We start from the raw sequence: 19,842 nt of genomic DNA, 5'->3' as shown, positions 1-19,842 counted from the left end.
GATTCGTGAGGCTATTGTCATTCTTGTTTTAATAAACACTTGTATCGTATTTGTTTTATTGATATTAGCATTTATTATTTAAGTAATTAGGCTACCAAACGGCGTTTTTTGAAGCGATTATCTCCATGCTGTTATACCCATAAAGAATGTGTGTAAATAAAGAAGTGTGCCGGTTGATGTCGGCCATCATTTATAATTAGTTATGGAAACATACGGTGATACCCTGAACACGTTTTGTAAAAGAAATAAACAGTGCGAGCACAGCAGCAATGGGGGGGTGGAGCTTCAACTATTTAAACGTGCAGCGGTGCCCCCCCTGTAATCGGCGGGGTTTGGGTGTGTAACACAGCGTAGTGATGTCTGGAAGGAAACAGCAAGGCAAAGGGCAGCATGTGCGCAGGTGTGTGGCTGTGTTTATCACAAAAGGCAAACACATGAAAACAATGCAACACCTAATAGCGACTTACTGAGTTATGACGTTTGGATTTTTTTTTTTTAATGGCAATTGTCGCATGGATCATCATGTCTTAACCTTTTCAATATAAAAAAATAAAACTGTTCTCTGTTAAAATGACTCGATTCAAGACTCTATAGTATTTTTGTATTTTAACATCAATATTGTTCTGTTTGTTCCATAGAGAAATTCGCGGTGTTAACCCCTTTCCAAGACTAAAGGAAGTGAGCTTTAAATTGAAAGAGGTTGCACTTAATTGTCAAGTGCCTCTACAGAAAGAAGCAAAGAAACCTGCACAGCCCTTAACTGAACTCGTCTGGTAACTGGCTCTTGTGTTTGTTTGTTTGTATGTTTGTTTGTCTATTGAGAGAAGGAAAATGAGGTTGAATTAAAAAAACACCAACAGCTCTATTAAAGTGGAGGATACAAAGCCACTTTTTCAGGAACCCTGGCTTGGAACCTAGTTTGAGGTAACTTTGCTTTATCAAACCCTATTAATTTAAACAAAGTTCCCAACTACAAAGTGGCTTCTTGTACCCTCGGCTCAAAGGGCACTGGCATGCTCATCAATCATTAAATAATAAAGCAGAAAAGTAACTGATAAACTGATACCTCACTATTTCAATAATTGGCTACAATGTTTCAGATTGAAATGGCAAACAAATGTTCATAGAACACTGACATAGATGTAAATATATTCCTTTTGATCTGCTGTATATTTGACTTCCCTGTATGTCATTGTATTTTGAAAACCAATGTGTAAGCTGTATTTGTATGTACTGGGCATTTCACTTGGAGTGTTGCAGTTTGTAGATTCATTTTAATAAATTGACTCTGGCAAAGTCAATGAACTTGATGTGTTTACTGAAGTTTGTATTAACATTGGCGTATTGGAAGAAACACAATCAAATATTATTGTAATCTTAAAAGGCATTCAAGGGTTTCAGGTTTTGTTTAGCCTTTTGGCTTGTGAAATTGCATTGTGCATGTGATGGATTAGCAACACTGGATAACTAAGAGGATAAATAAAGACTGGAGTGTGTCGTTTGTTTGGAAAGCCTTGATTGTTGGGGTGCTGCGTGGAAATTGAGTTTATATTGATTCCTTTCTTTTCCCATATTGCAGTGTGAGGGAGCAGATGAAACAGCATTTCTTGGAAATGAAGACCAGTATAACATTAAGTAAGTGCGCTTTGCTCTGGGTTTAACACAAGTTGTTCCATTCCCTTTTTGGTTTTTTTTTGTGTGTGTCATGAGGCGTCCCACAGAAGGGCTTGTTGCTAAACCCAATTTTTTCATGGATTTAAAAATGAACATCATTACAGCAAAATGAGTTATGGTGGAGCCAGTGCTATAATGGAGACATTGCAGCATGTACAACGTTTTCAGGCAGTATTGACAGCAATGCACTTTCAAAAGGAAACTGAAACAGCCGAGTAAATCCAGCTGATCTAAACAGGAATACATCTGAAGCCTGTTTGAATCAATAACAGGAATACATCTGAAGCCTGTTTGAATCAATAACAGGAATACATCTGAAGCCTGTTTGAATCAATAACCAGGACAGATGAAGCCTGTTTAAATCAATAACAGGAATACATATGAAGCCTGTTTGAATCAATAACAGGAATACATCTGAAGCCTGTTTGAATCAATAACAGGAATGCATCTGAAGCCTGTTTGAATCAATAACAGGAATACATCTGAAGCCTGTTTGAATCAATAACAGGAATACATCTGAAGCCTGTTTGAATCAATAACAGGAATACATCTGACGCCTGTTTGAATCAATAACAGGAATACATCTGAAGCCTGTTTGAATCAATAACAGGAATACATCTGAAGCCTGTTTGAATCAATAACAGGAATAGATATGAAGCCTGTTTAAATCAATAATGGGCCCTCTGTTTCCTTTTTTTAAAGGAGATCCAACATTTGCTTGTGAAATGTCAGATCGCTCCTTGAATGTCAGGTATGTGGTTGTTGTATTTTTAGTTTTTGTATCCTTTTTTTTAATTAACATCCAGCCAAGCTTGTGATCAATAACAAACCTGCATAGCTGTAAACCCAATGCAGCCTGCATAGCTGTAAACCCAATGCAGCCTGCATAGCTGTAAACCCAATAACAAACCTGCATAGCTGTAAACCCAATGCAGCCTGCATAGCTGTAAACCCAATAACAAACCCGCATAGCTGTAAACCCAATAACAAACCTGCATAGCTGTAAACCCAATAACAAACCTGCATAGCTGTAAACCCAATAACAAACCTGCATAGCTGTAAACCCAATGCTCCTTGGTTGGAAATGGTTAAAGTCCTAGTTTCTTGCAGAATTGCACAAGGCATATTTATTGGGAGGCATATCTGGCCCGACTCCTGATTTTGAATTTTTCTTTTTAAATCCACCAGTAATTTTACTTTTGCTTTTCAAATTGTATTCATAATTTGAACAGTTAATTAATTTATGAAGAACTTGTGATTGACAGAACCTGTTTTCTGTGCACGTTTACTTTGTTTCAGTTTAGAAACCTTCGAGACGCCTTATGAAGAAGTTCTGTATACGATTCGTAACAAAGATCTCGCGATTCATAGGTACGGAAACATAACACAAGTGGTGCTGGGCTGTTTAAAGAGATGTAACAGGCAGCTTTACAGACTGCATTGAACACAGATTACCCAGCCCTACCCGGAGCAAGCAGCGACTGCCTGCTTATCAACTATGACCTTTGCTCACACGTTGCTACGTTTGTATTTCTGTGTGTGTGTGTGTGTGTGTGTGCAGCAGCTCAGTAAAAGCTGTTGCAAAGTTCAGCTGATGGAGAGGTGATGAATGTTTTTTCTTTTTTTTTTTACCTGCAGGATGCAGTGTGCACGTGCGGTTTCACGTCAGATGCAAATAAATGCGGATGACCGGTGGCAAGTACACATTTTTAGGGGTTGTGTAACCTAATCTATTCCAGGTCTACGCATTTGAATGAGTGTGTAAGATATCCAGACAGGCAGCAAGCATCCAGAGCTTGCCATGTCAATGGAATTGGTCACTGGCCTGTCTGTGTCTGTCTGTCTGTCTGTCCTAATGTGTTGTGGTGTGTGTGTTTTTTTTGTTGAGACCCATAATGACTGCATGCAGGTAGTCTCATTCATCTGTTGATTTGTAAATCAGCTTATTAAATAGCCTGGACAAGCAGAGCACTCTGATTCAAAAGGATTCGAACCCAAGCAATGATCAGTAATATACCCAATAACACAAAAGGTTGTGTCTGGCCTTGCTGCCACCCCATGCAGCAGAGCTTGGCTTGTCTCGGCGCTGCTTTCCCCCTGTTTCTACTCCAGAGCTTGGCTTGTCTCGGTGCTGCTTTCCTGCTGTTTCTACTCCAGAGCTTGGCTTGTCTCGGCGCTGCTTTCCTGCTGTTTCTACTCCAGAGCTTGGCTTGTCTCGGCGCTGCTTTCCCGCTGTTTCTACTCCAGAGCTTGGCTTGTCTCGGCGCTGCTTTCCCGCTGTTTCTACTCTAGCTTGGCTTGTCTCGGCGCTGCTTTCCCGCTGTTTCTACTCGCGCTTGGCTTGTCTCGGCGCTGCTTTCCCGCTGTTTCTACTCGAGCTTGGCTTGTCTCGGAGCTGCTTTCCTGCTGTTTCTACTCGAGCTTGGCTTGTCTCGGCGCTGCTTTCCCCGTTTCTACTCCAGAGCTTGGCTTGTCTCGGCGCTGCTTTCCCGCTGTTTCTACTCCAGAACAATCTGTTTGGGTTTAAAATGGCCAATACAGTGAGCATGCCCATAAAGAAGATGGCATTAGATACTTCATGAGGATTATAGTACAGCCTTGGATTGTGTGGAATGTCAGGTGGTAATGAAAACTGCACTCTGCATGTCTGGTAATAATAATAGTAACTGCACTCTGCATGTCTAATAGTAATAATAACTGCACTCTGCATGTCTAATAATAATAATAACTGCACTCTGCATGTCTAATAATAATAACTGCACTCGGCATGTCATAATAATAATAATAATAACTGCACTCTGCATGTCTAATAATAATAACTGCACTCTGCATGTCTAATAATAATAATAACTGCACTCTGCATGTCTAATAATAACTGCACTCGGCATGTCATAATAATAATAATAATAACTGCACTCTGCATGTCTAATAATAATAACTGCACTCGGCATGTCATAATAATAATAATAACTGCACTCTACATGTCTAATAATAACTACTGCACTCTGCATGTCTAAATAATAATAACTGCACTCTGCATGTCTAAATAATAATAACTGCACTCTGCATGTCTAATGGTAATAACTGCACTCTACATGTCTAATAGTAATAACTGCACTCGGCATGAATAATAATAACTGCACTCGGCATGTCATAATAATAATAACTGCACTCTGCATGTCAATAATAATAACTGCACTCTGCATGTCTAATAATAATAACTGCACTCGGCATGAATAATAATAATAACTGCACTCGGCATGTCATAATAATAATAACTGCACTCTGCATGTCTAATAATAATAACTGCACTCTGCATGTCTAATAATAATAATAACTGCACTCTGCATGTCATAATAATAATAATAACTGCACTCTGCATGTCTAATAGTAATAACTGCACTCTACATGTCGAATAGTAATAACTGCACTCTGCATGTCTAATAGTAATAACTGCACTCTGCATGTCATAATAATAACTGCACTCGGCATGAATAATAATAACTGCACTCTGCATGTCTAATAATAACTGCACTCGGCATGAATAATAATAATAACTGCACTCGGCATGTCATAATAATAATAACTGCACTCGGCATGTCTAATAATAATAATAACTGCACTCGGCATGTCTAATAATAACTACTGCACTCTGCATGTCTAAATAATAATAACTGCACTCGGCATGTCATAATAATAATAACTGCACTCTGCATGTCTAATGGTAATAACTGCACTCTACATGTCTAATAGTAATAACTGCACTCGGCATGAATAATAATAACTGCACTCGGCATGTCATAATAATAATAACTGCACTCTGCATGTCAATAATAATAACTGCACTCTGCATGTCTAATAATAATAACTGCACTCGGCATGAATAATAATAATAACTGCACTCGGCATGTCATAATAATAATAACTGCACTCTGCATGTCTAATAATAATAACTGCACTCTGCATGTCTAATAATAATAATAACTGCACTCTGCATGTCATAATAATAATAATAACTGCACTCTGCATGTCTAATAGTAATAACTGCACTCTACATGTCGAATAGTAATAACTGCACTCTGCATGTCTAATAGTAATAACTGCACTCTGCATGTCATAATAATAACTGCACTCGGCATGAATAATAATAACTGCACTCTGCATGTCTAATAATAACTGCACTCGGCATGAATAATAATAATAACTGCACTCGGCATGTCATAATAATAATAACTGCACTCGGCATGTCTAATAATAATAATAACTGCACTCGGCATGTCTAATAATAATAATAACTGCACTCGGCATGTCATAATAATAATAACTGCACTCGGCATGTCATAATAATAATAACTGCACTCGGCATGTCATAATAATAATAACTGCACTCGGCATGTCTAATAGTAATAACTGCACTCGGCATGTCATAATAATAATAACTGCACTCGGCATGTCATAATAATAATAACTGCACTCGGCATGTCATAATAATAATAACTGCACTCGGCATGTCTAATAATAATAACTGCACTCGGCATGTCATAATAATAATAACTGCACTCGGCATGTCATAATAATAATAACTGCACTCGGCATGTCATAATAATAATAACTGCACTCGGCATGTCATAATAATAATAACTGCACTCGGCATGTCTAATAATAATAATAACTGCACTCGGCATGTCATAATAATAATAACTGCACTCGGCATGTCATAATAATAATAACTGCACTCGGCATGTCTAATAATAATAACTGCACTCGGCATGTCTAATAATAATAACTGCACTCGGCATGTCTAATAATAATAACTGCACTCGGCATGTCTAATAATAATAACTGCACTCTGCATGAATAATAATAATAACTGCACTCGGCATGTCTAATAATAATAACTGCACTCTGCATGTCTAATAATAATAACTGCACTCTGCATGTCTAATAATAATAATAACTGCACTCTGAATGTCTGGTAATAACTGCACTCTGTGAAAGCCAGTATCTGGACATTAACACATTACAACAGTATAAATATGTACAGTGCCTTGCATAAGTATTCACCGCCCTTGGACTTTTCCACATTGTGTAGTGTTACAACCTGGAATTAAAATGGATTTAATTAGGACTTTTTGTCACTGATCAACACAAAATAGTCCATAATGTCGAAGCGGGGAAAAAAAATCTACATATTTTTCAAAATTATTTACAAATAAACTGAGTCTTGATTGCATAAGTATTCACCCCCTTTGCTGTGACACCCCTAAATAAGCTCTGGTGCAACCAATTGCCTTCAGAAGTCACATAATTAGTTGAATGGAGTTTGTTAGAGCATATCTAAACAAACAGCATCATGAAGACCAAGGAGCTATCAAAACAAGTCTGGGATAAAGTTCTGGAGAAGCACCAATCAGGGTTGGGTTATAAAAAAATATCCCAAACTTTGAACATCCCCCGGAGCACCGTTAAATCCATTATTAAAAAATGGAAAGAATATGGCATAACCGCGAATCTGCCTAGAGAAGGCCGTCCACCAAAACTCAGTGACCAGGTAACAAGGGTATTAGTCAGAGAAGCAACCAAGAGGCCAATGGTAACTCTGAAGGAGCTGGAGAGATCCACAGCTGAGATGGGAGAAACTGTCCATGGGACAACTATAACCCGGGCGCTCCACAAAGCTGGGCTTTATGGAAGAGTGGTGAGAAGAAAGCCATTGCTGAAAAAAACCCATTTCAAATCCTGTTTGGATTGTGCCAAAAGGCATGTGGGAGACACAGCAAACATGTGGAAAAAGGTTCTCTGGTCTGATGAGACCAAAATTGCTCTTTTTGGCCTTGGCGCAAAACGCTATGTGTGGTGCAAAGCCAACACTGCTCATCACCCTGAGAACACCATCCCCACGGTGAAGCATGGTGGTGGCAGCATCATGTTATGGGGATGCTTTTCATCGGCAGGGACTGGGAAACTGGTCAGGATTGAGGGCAAGATGGATGGAACCAAATACAGGGAAATTCCAGCAGGACAATGACCCTAAACACACAGCCAAAGCTACACTGGAGTGATTTAAAAACAAGAACCTGAATGTCTTAGAATGGCCCAGTCAAAGCCCAGACCTCAATCCAATTGAGAATCTGTGGCAAGACTTGAAAATTGCTGTTCACCAACGGTCCCCATCCAACTTGACAGAGCTTGAGCAATTTTGCCAAGAAGAATGGGCAAAAATTGTAGGATCCAGATGTGCAAAGCTGGTAGAGACTTACTCAAAAAGACTCACAGCTGTAATTGCTGCCAAAGGTGCTTCTACCAAGTATTGACTCGGAGGGGAGGGGGGGAGGGGGGGGGGGGGGGGGAACTTATGCAACCAACAAATGTCGTTTTTTTTTTGGTTTTTTTTTTTTGGTTTAACTTTTGTGTCACAATAAAAAATGTTTTGCACCTTTGAAGTGTTAAGTATGTTGTGTAAATCAAATGGTAAAAATCCCAGTTAAATCCATTTTAATTGCAGGTTGTAACACTACAAAATGTGGAAAAGTCCAAGGGGGGTGAATACTTATGCAAGGCACTGTACATGGCAAATGGTGTGTTTTTTTTTTTCTTCTTTTTTGCAAATCACTGTCTGCTTTGAAAAGTATGCCTCTTAAAATGCTGTGGATAAATGCCCAGCATGAACACATTCACCTCGCCCACCCCAATGATAAACATGCCTAATAAACAAACTGAAATGTGTTTATTTGACACTTCAGGCTAATGTCCAAGCTGTTGAACTCCACTATCGATCTTTGCAAGACTATCGAGTCTATTCAGAATGTGAGTATGTATTTATTTATTTATTTATTTATTTATTTTATTTTATTTAATTTTATTTGCTTGTATATGCTGGTGCTTGTGCTAAGAATTAGAGAACACGAGCAGTGTCTGTAGTGCTCTGAGCATCCCGACAGGAGCACAGAGTACAAGCTATTGGTTTCTTGCATCTCAGTTCTAGGTTTGTGTGGAGAGTAAATGTTGCCACCAGGGGGTAGCAGTGAGATGCTGTTAATTCTTGCATACAGTATGCACTATCCTTTTGATTAGGTCTTCTGTATATTCTCTTTCTGTAATTCAAACTGGATTTGCCAGACGTTTTTCTAAATGCGAGTAGTTTAATGGCATCTGTTATAGTACTGTATTGTCCTTTTTTAAAATGTCTAGAATTTAATAACTCAGCTAGCTGTTCCAGGTTTCACAAGCTGGGCTTCCAGAGAAACTTTTTAGTAGGTTATTATTTTCTTCCACCACTGTAATAAACTCAGCAGCAAGGAGACAAAGGCACAGAAATCCCAGTTATGTAATATTCATATAGCAATATGAATATTTTGGAGCAACAACAGTTATGGCAGTCATTTAACTAGAATCCAAGTCTATGCTTTTTTTTTCCCCCTTTACCCCAGAAAAACCGAGCACTGGAATTATCTGTCCTTCAGGCGCGTAAGAAGAGATTAGGTAGGCTACACTCTGATTGTTCTGGAACTCTAATAGCATCACTCCTTCATGGGCAGACCACTTACCAAGTTTATTTCAGTGCAGTAACATTTGTCCCCGTGTGACAGTTGCCTGTGGTTTCATGTTGAAACAGAAGTGTCTGCTCTATGTATGTATGTATGTATGTATGTATGTGTATGTATGTATTTGTTTGTTTTAGAATTGAAGGTTGAGCTCCGGGCTCGTATGAAAGCAGTCCAGACGCAAGCCCAGCTGAATGAGCAGGTTCAGCAGTTCTCAGCTGGCACTGAAGATGCAGGCAGAGCACACCTGGAGCAGCATTCCAATGTGCTGGTCCTGATTCAGGAAGTATTCCGGGTAAATCCATTACGACTCTTATTCATGTTGTTGTGAAGTAGGGTCCTAAATCTGGAGGTACCGAAACACCCCTAATATATATATAGATTAGTCTAAACAAGAATGATCTGAATTCCCCATTGTATTTGTAAAGTGAACTTCTAGTGACACATATAATAGGCAGTGCATTTATCTATTTTCTGCAAGTATTTCCAGTGTCTCTCCATCTTGTCAGAATGCTTTGTGTCTGTATCTACAGTCATCTGTTGCTGTTGTCTTTGTAGACATTCAATGTTTGTAATAGAAGTTCAGATGCTCTTTTCATTGCATCGAGGATTAACTGAATCAGACAGTCATGTGGGATTGTCTATTCGAGTTCCTGCACCGCTGCTGCCTATAGCACAGCATTCCTGCTCTAGTGTTGCTTGAACAGACCCTCTGGTCAGGTCTCTCTTTCTGGTTTATTATGACAGCACTTCCCTGCATGAACAATGCATATATCAACTACAGTCCCTTCTCCCGCCCTGGTGCTGGTCCTTTCAAATGGGATAGTCAGGGTAGTGTGAAGTCTCTGTTCTGCTCTGGTGATGACTAGTCACGGCACACATTATTAAAGTCCTTGTTTAAATGTCCTGCTTTGTTTTTCAGAGGGTTATTCTGGGTGCAGGCGTGCACTGGGCAGAAGATCCGAAACTCCTGCGCGCGGTTCTGTGTATGAAGGATGCTTCCTATCTTTGAACAAATGCCCTTGCATGTTGTCTAAAGGCCATTTTTATATTGAAATATTTCATTTTGAAATGATGTAATAAATTGAATTAAATATTTATGCCTCCTCAGCCACTGCTGCTGTGAGAATTCAAGCATGGAAAATGAACCTCCTGGGTCTGAAATCCATGTTTCCATGGATCTCGGGACTTCTGTATGAAGTGATTTGGTCTGTAGGTTTTTGATGCCATTCAGAATTCTTAGCTGAGTAAACGTGAATCTTTGATTCAGCACACATTGGAATACATTAATTCACTGTGTAGATTATGTAATTAAAGTGATACATCACACACCCTTATTACCAATATTTTCCTCATGAGGGAGGTCCCAGTTATTAAAGCATCCCTTTAGAACACATGGAAGGCTGTCGAACCACGGTCGTGACAACCTTAATGAACGGCAGCGGACGCGGAGCAGAACGCAGACCTTGATAAACGGCAGCGGACTCAGAGTGGAATGTAAAAGATTTTATTTTACTCCTGGTCAAGCAACCCCAACAAAACTTAATTCATTCATTCCCCTTGTAAAACATTTTTGTTAAAACTTGTACATTCTGTAAAAATCAAGTCTGCCTGTTCATTCTTTGCATTTGGGACACTATATTGCTCAGCTATGCTATATATTCAGGGTTACATCCACTCCCAGAGACCATCTACATGGCAACAGACCCAGTAAAATAAACTTATCTGAACACATCCAATCAGCAAGAAACAGCGGACTGCAGAAGCTGCACATTTCATTAGTTCTGTTTCACAGCATGGTCTGTTATTGGTTTGTGTTGTATGAGGTGCCTCTCTCCTCCTGGAGAGTTGTTCGAGTTGTTAAAGCTATACTGCTTATTCTCATGAGGTGCTATTCGGTGTTAACTGAGTAAAGTGCAAATGCCCTGCTTGCAGGAGAGATGAGAGAAACCTCACGGGGCGTTTCAAATAATAAACAAAAAACAATCCAACTTTAATCTGAGTGTGAGAATAAAACAAAAACAACAGAGAAGAGCAGAAATCCTTGCAAGAGAAAGTAGGGAATGTTTGTAAATTGCTTTGTGAGTATTATATATTACCCCTCTGTGCTCCTAATCTCAGCATTGGCTTGTGTATATTTCAGCAGTCACTGACGACAACCGAAAAAATAAAATACTCACTCATCATTAAAATACAAATAGAAGTTTGCAGTATACACAGCAAGTACCACATGAAGCCGTCCACATGAAACCCAGTGTAAGCCTGTGCAAGACAACGCATGAAGGCCTCAATTAAACAGAAATAAGAGCACATATTCCCATTAACAATGCCATACCACTGCAATCTACACACTGGAGCAGCGTGAGTATACTTCATGAGCTGCACTTTCATTGGCTGACATTTTAAATAAGACTTCTAGTTTACCATAAAGATTTAGCTAGGCTTTTTTCATGTACATAAACTTGTATTGTTTTTTGTACCAAATATGCCCCATAGGGTATGAGTTAAGTGTTACATATACTTGTTTACGAAGCACCTGTAATAAAACTTACCAGCAACCCCAGACATCCAGAAGCAGGAACACCACACCAAGGCGTCCTGTACTCAGCATGTGTTCTACATAAGAAGCAGTAAAACAGAAAATGAAGCTGCTCAGTCCCAAACGACAGCGCATGGCTTCTATATGCATTTGACAGCTACCGTAGCCAGATGTGTTTAAAGATTTAAAAAGAAATAAAACCCCAAAAAGTAAAAAGAGAATACATTTTAAAGAGCACTTCACATAAGTGGGCATTGTCTTTCATGAGTTGAAAAAGTTTGTAATTTGCCAGAGTGTCTCCTCCCTGTTAAATCTGCAGCACTAACCCAGCCGCTGAGACATTGTCCCCTCCTCCGGCAGTCTGGTACACGTCTGTGCACACCAGCACAGGGGCGACGCACACCTCGTAGTCAGCCTCCTCCCAGCAGGTGACGGGCTTGGTCTCCAGCAAGGGCATTCTCTGGCTGCCTTCCTGGCGGCTGATGGAGAACGAGTCGTCCATGATGAGCTTGGCCTTGCTGGGGTTGATGTCGGGCGAGCCGCACACGTGCCGGTTGGCGGTGAGGGAAGCCTTGGCCGTGGCCGACATGGTGTTCTTCCAGGGGGAGCCTGTAGTCACGATGATGGCTTGGAAGGCCAGGGTGTGGACGTGCAGCCTGGTGAGCCTGCGCCCCCCAGCCTGGCCCCGCCTCTCAGTGCTCAGCAGCCGGTACAGCTCCCTCATCTGGTCCAGGACGGTGGCCACGCGGGGGTTGGGATCGGAGAGCACAGTGACGTTGCCCCCCTTCAGCAGGCTGAGCAGGTTGGGCAGCTCCTGCTCGTTCATGCCCAGAGAGCTGGCATAGGGCACCACCCGGCTCAGCAGCGCCTGCATCAGTTCCTTGTCCACGAAGGAGGCCATCTCAAAATGGACGCCTGTCACCTCATCTACCGACAGCATCAGGGCGTTCAGATGCTCCAGCCGGGCCTCACGCACACCTGGGAACCAAGCAGCACCAGTAAGACACTCATCGTCAAGGAGGGTAATATCAGAGGATACAGGGCTGGATAAAGGGAGGGCAATATCAGATGGAAAACTAGGGATGCACCAAATCCAAGTTTTTGGGATTCGCACAAATACCGAATCTATCTCAAAAGATTCGGCAAAAATGCCAAACCGAATACCAAATCTCCAAAAACCGTCAAGAAAACTGAAGGAAACTGTTGAATAACATGGATTTCAGCTACTAACAAGGGACGCACACAATCTATTGCTTTGAGCCTTTTGGTTCATAGTATTTTTATTACTGAATGGAAATACATCCGAGTAAGATTTCACTTTGTAACTTACACAATTTAACGCTAGCCCCCTCCCCCCACAACAGAAACGTCAAAATACAGAACCGTTTACTTTACCTTTACAAGAAAGGAGAGCTGCATCTTTGCCATAACCCGCTATTTTCTTTAATAATGTTTCGACCTGTGTCACCTGACAGGGTTGCCAACAGGCTCCAGAATCTCGGGACACTTTAAGGCAAGTCAGGTTTTGTAACTCGCCTCTCTAAACTGCAATGGATTCAGTAAAGTGAGTGTGAATTGTGCAAACTGTCGCTAAATTAATTGAATTGTTTTACTTAATTGTTTCCAAAAGCACACACCTGCCTGGGAGGAGCGTTTCCATCAATCAGACCTATACAGCAGCTGATTGGCTTTCTGAGTCTCTGACTGGGCGGGACTGTGTGAAGCAAGAAATATTAAACAAATAGAAACTTTACCTGCTGTCACAAGGTTAAATGAAAGAGTGCAGGTGAGTGCACAGTTATCTATAATAATGGTGTTGCGCTATTTTGACAGATATTGTTTACTGTATAAAACAATTCAAGCAATATGATTAATCGTTGTTACGAGGCTCTCCGGATAGAATCACCACCTCAATTAAACAAGTACATTTACTAAACTGCTCAAGCAATTCACACTCACTTTACATGTCAAATACATTGCAGTTTAGAGAGGGGAGTTAAAAAACCTGACCTGCCTTAAAGTGTCCCGAGATTCTGGAGACTCAGACAAAGCAACAAAGCACAAAAGTCTGCAGCAGTTTGCCGTTTCTATACATTACAGGCTTACTGCATAACTTTACTCCATGAAAAGTGTGATGTGACTGTGCTGTTGCACACAGGGGTATGTTTGCATTCAGCAGCTGCGCCACCAGTAATTTAGAGAGTTGAGAGCTGAGATACAGTTCATCAAATGTGTTCTTGTTATTAACTACAACAGTTACTTACATTCAATACCGGATTTGTGTTTTATTTAAAGAAGAAGAACCGCACACATTGGAGGGATGTATTAAAATGGATGTGCGTCTGGGCGGATAGGATTCGGTTCACCGAATTCGAACCCTGCTCAAAAAGTAGGTATTCGGGCCGAAGTAAGTAGCGGGGGTTGCGACAAATATAGCGTTCCCCGTCCCCACATGCTGCTACAACTGTTTAAATATAACACTATACATCCCCACATGCTGCTACAACTGTTTAAATATAACACTATACATCCACACATGCTGCTACAACTGTGTAAATATAACACTATACATCCCCACATGCTGCTACAACTGTTTAAATATAGCACTATACATCCCCACATGCTGCTACAACTGTTTAAATATAGCACTATACATCCCCACATGCTGCTACAACTGTTTAAATATAACACTATACATCCCCACATGCTGCTACAACTGTTTAAATATAACACTATACATCCCCACATGCTGCTACAACTGTTTAAATATAACACTATACATCCCCACATGCTGCTACAACTGTTTAAATATAACACTATACATCCCCACATGCTGCTACAACTGTGTAAATAACATACCTGTAATTCTTCTTTTCATTGTTAACATCCTGACAACTTTTTACACTAAGAACTTTAAAGTCTGTTTCAAAACTCTTTTCAATAATGGCCACTCTAGTGCACTGGGGTTTGAGATCTGTTCTCTAAATCACTGCAGGAGGAGTGATTTGAAAAAAAAAACAAAACAAAAAAAGCACTAATACAAGTGCTGTGGCTTTTCAGTTCCACATCATGGATCGTTATTGCTGTGTTACCTGTTTGACAAGGATGGAAATAATCCTGACACTATGAGTGCACTACAGCTGACATTTTTAAAAGAGCTTTGAGGTTTTGACTTGCATGCAAAGCCTAATGCAAACTAAGCTACGTGATCAGCACAATTTCTTTTCCTATTTTTTTTTTTTTACTCTGGCACCATCAGTGAAACGTCAGACACGTGAAATGGAAAGCCCTTGATGCAGTAAAGCCATTCGTCAAACAGTGTCCCGGGACCCCACCGAGTACAGACATTCAGAATCATCCCAGAGCACATTTAAAGAGCACACCTACAAACAGACCACGAGACTGGCTTCCATGCAAGTGTCCAGGATATGTTACTGCTCATGGTTTGAAAAATACAACACTGGAAATAAAGTTTATCAACAGGAAGTAGAACACATGCATTCACAATGAATCGTGCTAATAACTGTCTGGTACAAACACAAGGCTGTTAATGAATTAATAGCAAGTTATGAAGGATATGAATTCCAAACTATTTCATATATATGGATGCATTCTAAAGACTAACATTTCATTTCTAAGGTTGCATACAGTTCTGAAGCACTTGCTTAAAATGAAACAGGCATTTCTAGTGATTTAGTCAGAGGGGATTGCTTCCCACATCCCTGCTGCTTCACAACAAGCAGACCAGGCACTCCATACATGTTGGGAACATGTGCTAGAGCAGGCAGAGCTGTGGTATTCATTGCAACAGAATGACAAGTATAGCTGCACTTGCAGAGCAGGCACTGGATACATTCACAGGGGTGGCACTGCATCCTGGTTATCATGGCTTTTAATTCATGACCACCCCTTGAGGGTGGATAGGGGTGTTTTAAGACGTGCACATTCCCATGCGTAGATCAAACTCAGAGATGTGGAAGGACACGTCTCAGGCATAGCAACAATGCAAAACCTTCATTCTAGAAGAGCTTCATTGAAACACATATAGACACGGCTATGGGCAATGTAAATGTCGCTGTGAAACAGGGAAATAATGCGGCTCATACAAATCAGGATAGACCTCTGTTCTAATTCCATGAACACTACGGAATTCCATTCGAATCATCCTGGGGGTGACTAGAATGACACTGTCGGAATACAGCTTGTGAATCCCCTACAGCTACTGCCCCTGCCGAGACCCTGCATGAAGCACTGCAGAGTACTGCTGCGGACTGGCCTTTACACTGTACTGTACAAGCTAAAGACTTTCACACAAGACAAGCTGTTGAGTTACTTTAAGCTGACAAGATCTCAAAACACACAGAACCCCAATTCATTAAAGAAACGGCTGCATTAAGTTTTTATGTTTGGCTTAGTAACATAATAATCAAAAACATTACACAAGTTACATGTGCTTTCTTCCACAAGTAAAAAACAAGGCCTGACTACAAGCAGCGTCAGCATGGACATGGTGGCGCATCCAAGGCATAGAAACATGCTTTCTGCATCTTCAGCTACACATGTGAGCAATACTAACAGAACCCTCACCCAGGGAGACAGGTTCTGCATCAGCTACACATGTGAGCAATACTAACAGAACCCTCACCCAGGGAGACAGGTTCTGCATCAGCTACACATGTGAGCAATACTAACAGAACCCTCACCCAGGGAGACAGGTTCTGCATCAGCTACACATGTGAGCAATACCAACAGAACCCTCACCCAGGGAGACAGGTTCTGCGTCAGCTACACATGTGAGCAATACTAACAGAACCCTCACCCAGGGAGACAGGTTCTGCATCAGCTACACATGTGAGCAATACTAACAGAACCCTCACCCAGGGAGACAGGTTCTGCATCAGCTACACATGTGAGCAATACTAACAGAACCCTCACCCAGGGAGACAGGTTCTGCGTCAGCTACACATGTGAGCAATACTAACAGAACCCTCACCCAGGGAGACAGGTTCTGCATCTTCAGCTACACAAGTTTTTTTTCGCTGGAGAGTGGGAAGCTGAAGAAACAGGAATATGAACAGGTTAAGATGAAAGCTAGGTACACAACCAAAGACCACGGTTTGTGTTCAGGGTATTTCCTGCAGCGTTAAGCATCATTTATTTGATAGAAAGCTGATTATTTCCATGAGAAACACAGTGACCCTGATGCATTTACCCATTACCCACTGTTACCATCAGTTAGCAAGCCAACCTTGTCTCTCCCGTCTCTCCCGTCTACCAGCAGTATCTGAAACTATGCAAATGTACCACTGGTATTGCTGAATCTGAATTTAAATAAAGACACAACTACCTCATCTAGAATATTGTGTTCAGTTCTGGTCACCTCACTACTAAAAGTATATTTCTGCTCTAGAAAGAGTGCAAAGAAGAGCGACCAGAATTTTTCCAGGTTTAAAAGGCATGTCATATGCAGACAGGCTTAAAGAATTGAATCTATTCAGTCTTGAACAAAGAAGACCACGTGGCAATCTGATTCAAGCATTCAAAATTCTAAAACGTATAGACAATGTCGACCCAGGGGACTTTTTCGGCCTGAAAAAAGAAACATGGACCAGGGGTCACAAATGGAGATTAGATAAAGGGGAATTTAGAACAGAAGATATGAGGCACCTTTTTACACAGAAAATTGTGAGGGTCTGGAACCAACTCCCCAGTAATGTTGTTGAAGCTGACACCCTGGGATCCTTCAAGAAGCTGCTTGATGAGATTATGGGATCAATAAGCTACTAACAACCAAACGAGCAAGATGGGCTGAATGGCCTCCTCTCGTTTGTAAACTTTCTTATTTTCTTATGTTTTACCTTTTGTTCAACCACATTCTCCCATATAAAAGTTTATGACAGTAAATGTGAACAGTAACTTTTCCCATGGTTATATACTTCTAGTTTACACTTTATACCATACTGCTTTACCATGCTTTCACTGCACTGGATCACACTTTGCACTGCTTTACCATGCTTTCACTGCACTGGATCACACTTTGCACTGCTTTACCATGCTTTCACTGCACTGGATCACACTTTGCTCTGCTTTACCATGCTTTCACTGCACTGGATCACACTTTGCTCTGCTTTACCATGCTTTCACTGCACTGGATCACACTTTGCTCTGCTTTACCATGCTTTCACTGCACTGGATCACACTTTGCTCTGCTTTACCATGCTTTCACTGCACTGGATCACACTTTGCTCTGCTTTACCATGCTTTCACTGCACTGGATCACACTTTGCTATGCTTTTACTATGGGAAACTTTTAGAAGAGCCTGGCCGGAAACAAAAAACAAAAGCCAAAAGCAGGCAAACAGGAGCAGGAGACCGAATCTCATCTGCTGTGCTCGTCCATTCAGAATCTCACCTGCTGTGCTCGTCCATTCAGAACCTCACCTGCTGTGCTCGTCCATTCAGAACCTCACCTGCTGTGTGCGTCCATTCAGAACCTCACCTGCTGTGTGCGTCCATTCAGAACCTCACCTGCTGTGCTCGTCCACTCAGAACCTCACCTGCTGTGCTCGTCCATTCAGAACCTCACCTGCTGTGTGCGTCCATTCAGAACCTCACCTGCTGTGCGCATCCATTCAGAATCTCATGTACTTCCATTCAGAACCTCACCTGCTGTGCTCGTCCATTCAGAACCTCACCTGCTGTGCTCGTCCACTCAGAACCTCACCTGCTGTGCTCGTCCATTCAGAACCTCACCTGCTGTGCGCATCCATTCAGAATCTCACGCACTTCCATTCAGAACCTCACCTGCTGTGCTCGTCCATTCAGAACCTCACCTGCTGTGCTCGTCCACTCAGAACCTCACCTGCTGTGCGCATCCATTCAGAATCTCATGTACTTCCATTCAGAACCTCACCTGCTGTGCTCGTCCATTCAGAACCTCACCTGCTGTGCTCGTCCACTCAGAACCTCACCTGCTGTGCGCATCCATTCAGAATCTCACGCACTTCCATTCAGAACCTCACCTGCTGTGCTCGTCCATTCAGAACCTCACCTGCTGTGCTCGTCCATTCAGAACCTCACCTGCTGTGCTCGTCCATTCAGAACCTCACCTGCTGTGCTCGTCCATTCAGAACCCCACCTGCTGTGTGCGTCCATTCAGAACCTCACCTGCTGTGCTCGTCCACTCAGAACCTCACCTGCTGTGCTCGCCCATTCAGAATCTCACGCACTTCCATTCAGAACCTCACCTGCTGTGCTCGTCCATTCCGAACCTCACCTGCTGTGCTCGTCCACTCAGAACCTCACCTGCTGTGCTCGTCCATTCAGAACCTCACCTACTGAGCGCGTCCATTCAGAACCTCACCTACTGAGCGCGTCCATTCAGAACCTCACCTGCTGTGCTCGTCCATTCAGAACCTCACCTACTGAGCGCGTCCATTCAGATTCTCATGCACTTCCATTCAGAACCTCACCTGCTGTGCTCGTCCATTCAGATTCTCATGCACTTCCATTCAGAACCTCACCTACTGAGCGCGTCCATTCAGATTCTCATGCACTTCCATTCAGAACCTCACCTGCTGTGCTCGTCCATTCAGATTCTCATGCACTTCCATTCAGAACCTCACCTGCTGTGCTCGTCCACTCAGAACCTCACCTGCTGTGCGCGTCCATTCAGATTCTCATGCACTTCCATTCAGAACCCCACCTGCTGTGCTCGTCCATTCAGAACCTCACCTGCTGTGCTCGTCCATTCAGAACCCCACCTGCTGTGCTCGTCCATTCAGAACCCCACCTGCTGTGCTCGTCCATTCAGAACCCCACCTGCTGTGCGCGTCCATTCAGATTCTCATGCACTTCCATTCAGAACCCCACCTGCTGTGCTCGTCCATTCAGAACCTCACCTGCTGTGCTCGTCCATTCAGAACCCCACCTGCTGTGCTCGTCCATTCAGAACCCCACCTGCTGTGCTCGTCCATTCAGAACCCCACCTGCTGTGCTCGTCCATTCAGAACCCCACCTGCTGTGCTCGTCCATTCAGAACCCCACCTGCTGTGCTCGTCCATTCAGAACCCCACCTGCTGTGCT

General features: G+C 42.0%; 2 protein-coding genes across 2 annotated transcripts in view; one reads left to right on the top strand and one right to left on the bottom strand.

Annotated features, from left to right (window-relative positions):
* The first annotated feature begins 132 nt into the window (after window positions 1-132).
* LOC117402832 (uncharacterized) lies at window positions 133-10,314 on the top strand. The gene is made up of 10 exons (XM_034004344.3): window positions 133-400; window positions 639-773; window positions 1,580-1,635; window positions 2,377-2,425; window positions 2,974-3,045; window positions 3,313-3,369; window positions 8,418-8,481; window positions 9,105-9,156; window positions 9,356-9,513; window positions 10,141-10,314. Exons 1-10 carry the CDS (start codon window positions 357-359, stop codon window positions 10,228-10,230), a joined length of 777 nt encoding a protein of 258 aa, XP_033860235.3. The 5' UTR covers window positions 133-356; the 3' UTR covers window positions 10,231-10,314.
* Window positions 10,315-10,709: 395 nt separating this feature from the next.
* LOC117402830 (ADP-dependent glucokinase-like) overlaps window positions 10,710-19,842 on the bottom strand; it is a 30,910-nt gene continuing 21,777 nt past the window's right edge. Inside the window, exon 6 of the mRNA XM_034004341.3 lies at window positions 10,710-12,735. Within this exon, the coding sequence (XP_033860232.3) occupies window positions 12,065-12,735 (671 nt within the window). The 3' untranslated portion in view covers window positions 10,710-12,064. The remainder of the gene's footprint in view (window positions 12,736-19,842) is intronic.

This window comes from Acipenser ruthenus, chromosome 5 (genome assembly GCF_902713425.1).
Source record: "Acipenser ruthenus chromosome 5, fAciRut3.2 maternal haplotype, whole genome shotgun sequence".
NCBI classification, from domain to species: Eukaryota; Metazoa; Chordata; class Actinopteri; order Acipenseriformes; family Acipenseridae; genus Acipenser; species Acipenser ruthenus.
The sequence above is the reverse complement of the archived record's forward strand: the minus strand, read 5'-3'. Positions and strand labels throughout refer to the sequence as shown.

Excerpts from the sequence above, each read along its gene's own strand:
- LOC117402832 (XM_034004344.3), top strand. The coding sequence starts at position 357 with ATGTCTGGAAGGAAACAGCAAGGCAAAGGGCAGCATGTGCGCAG. Across the intron at positions 401-638 it reads AAAGGGCAGCATGTGCGCAG|AGAAATTCGCGGTGTTAACC; the intron begins GTGTGTGGCTGT and ends TTTGTTCCATAG. Across the intron at positions 9,157-9,355 it reads GGCGCGTAAGAAGAGATTAG|AATTGAAGGTTGAGCTCCGG; the intron begins GTAGGCTACACT and ends TGTTTGTTTTAG.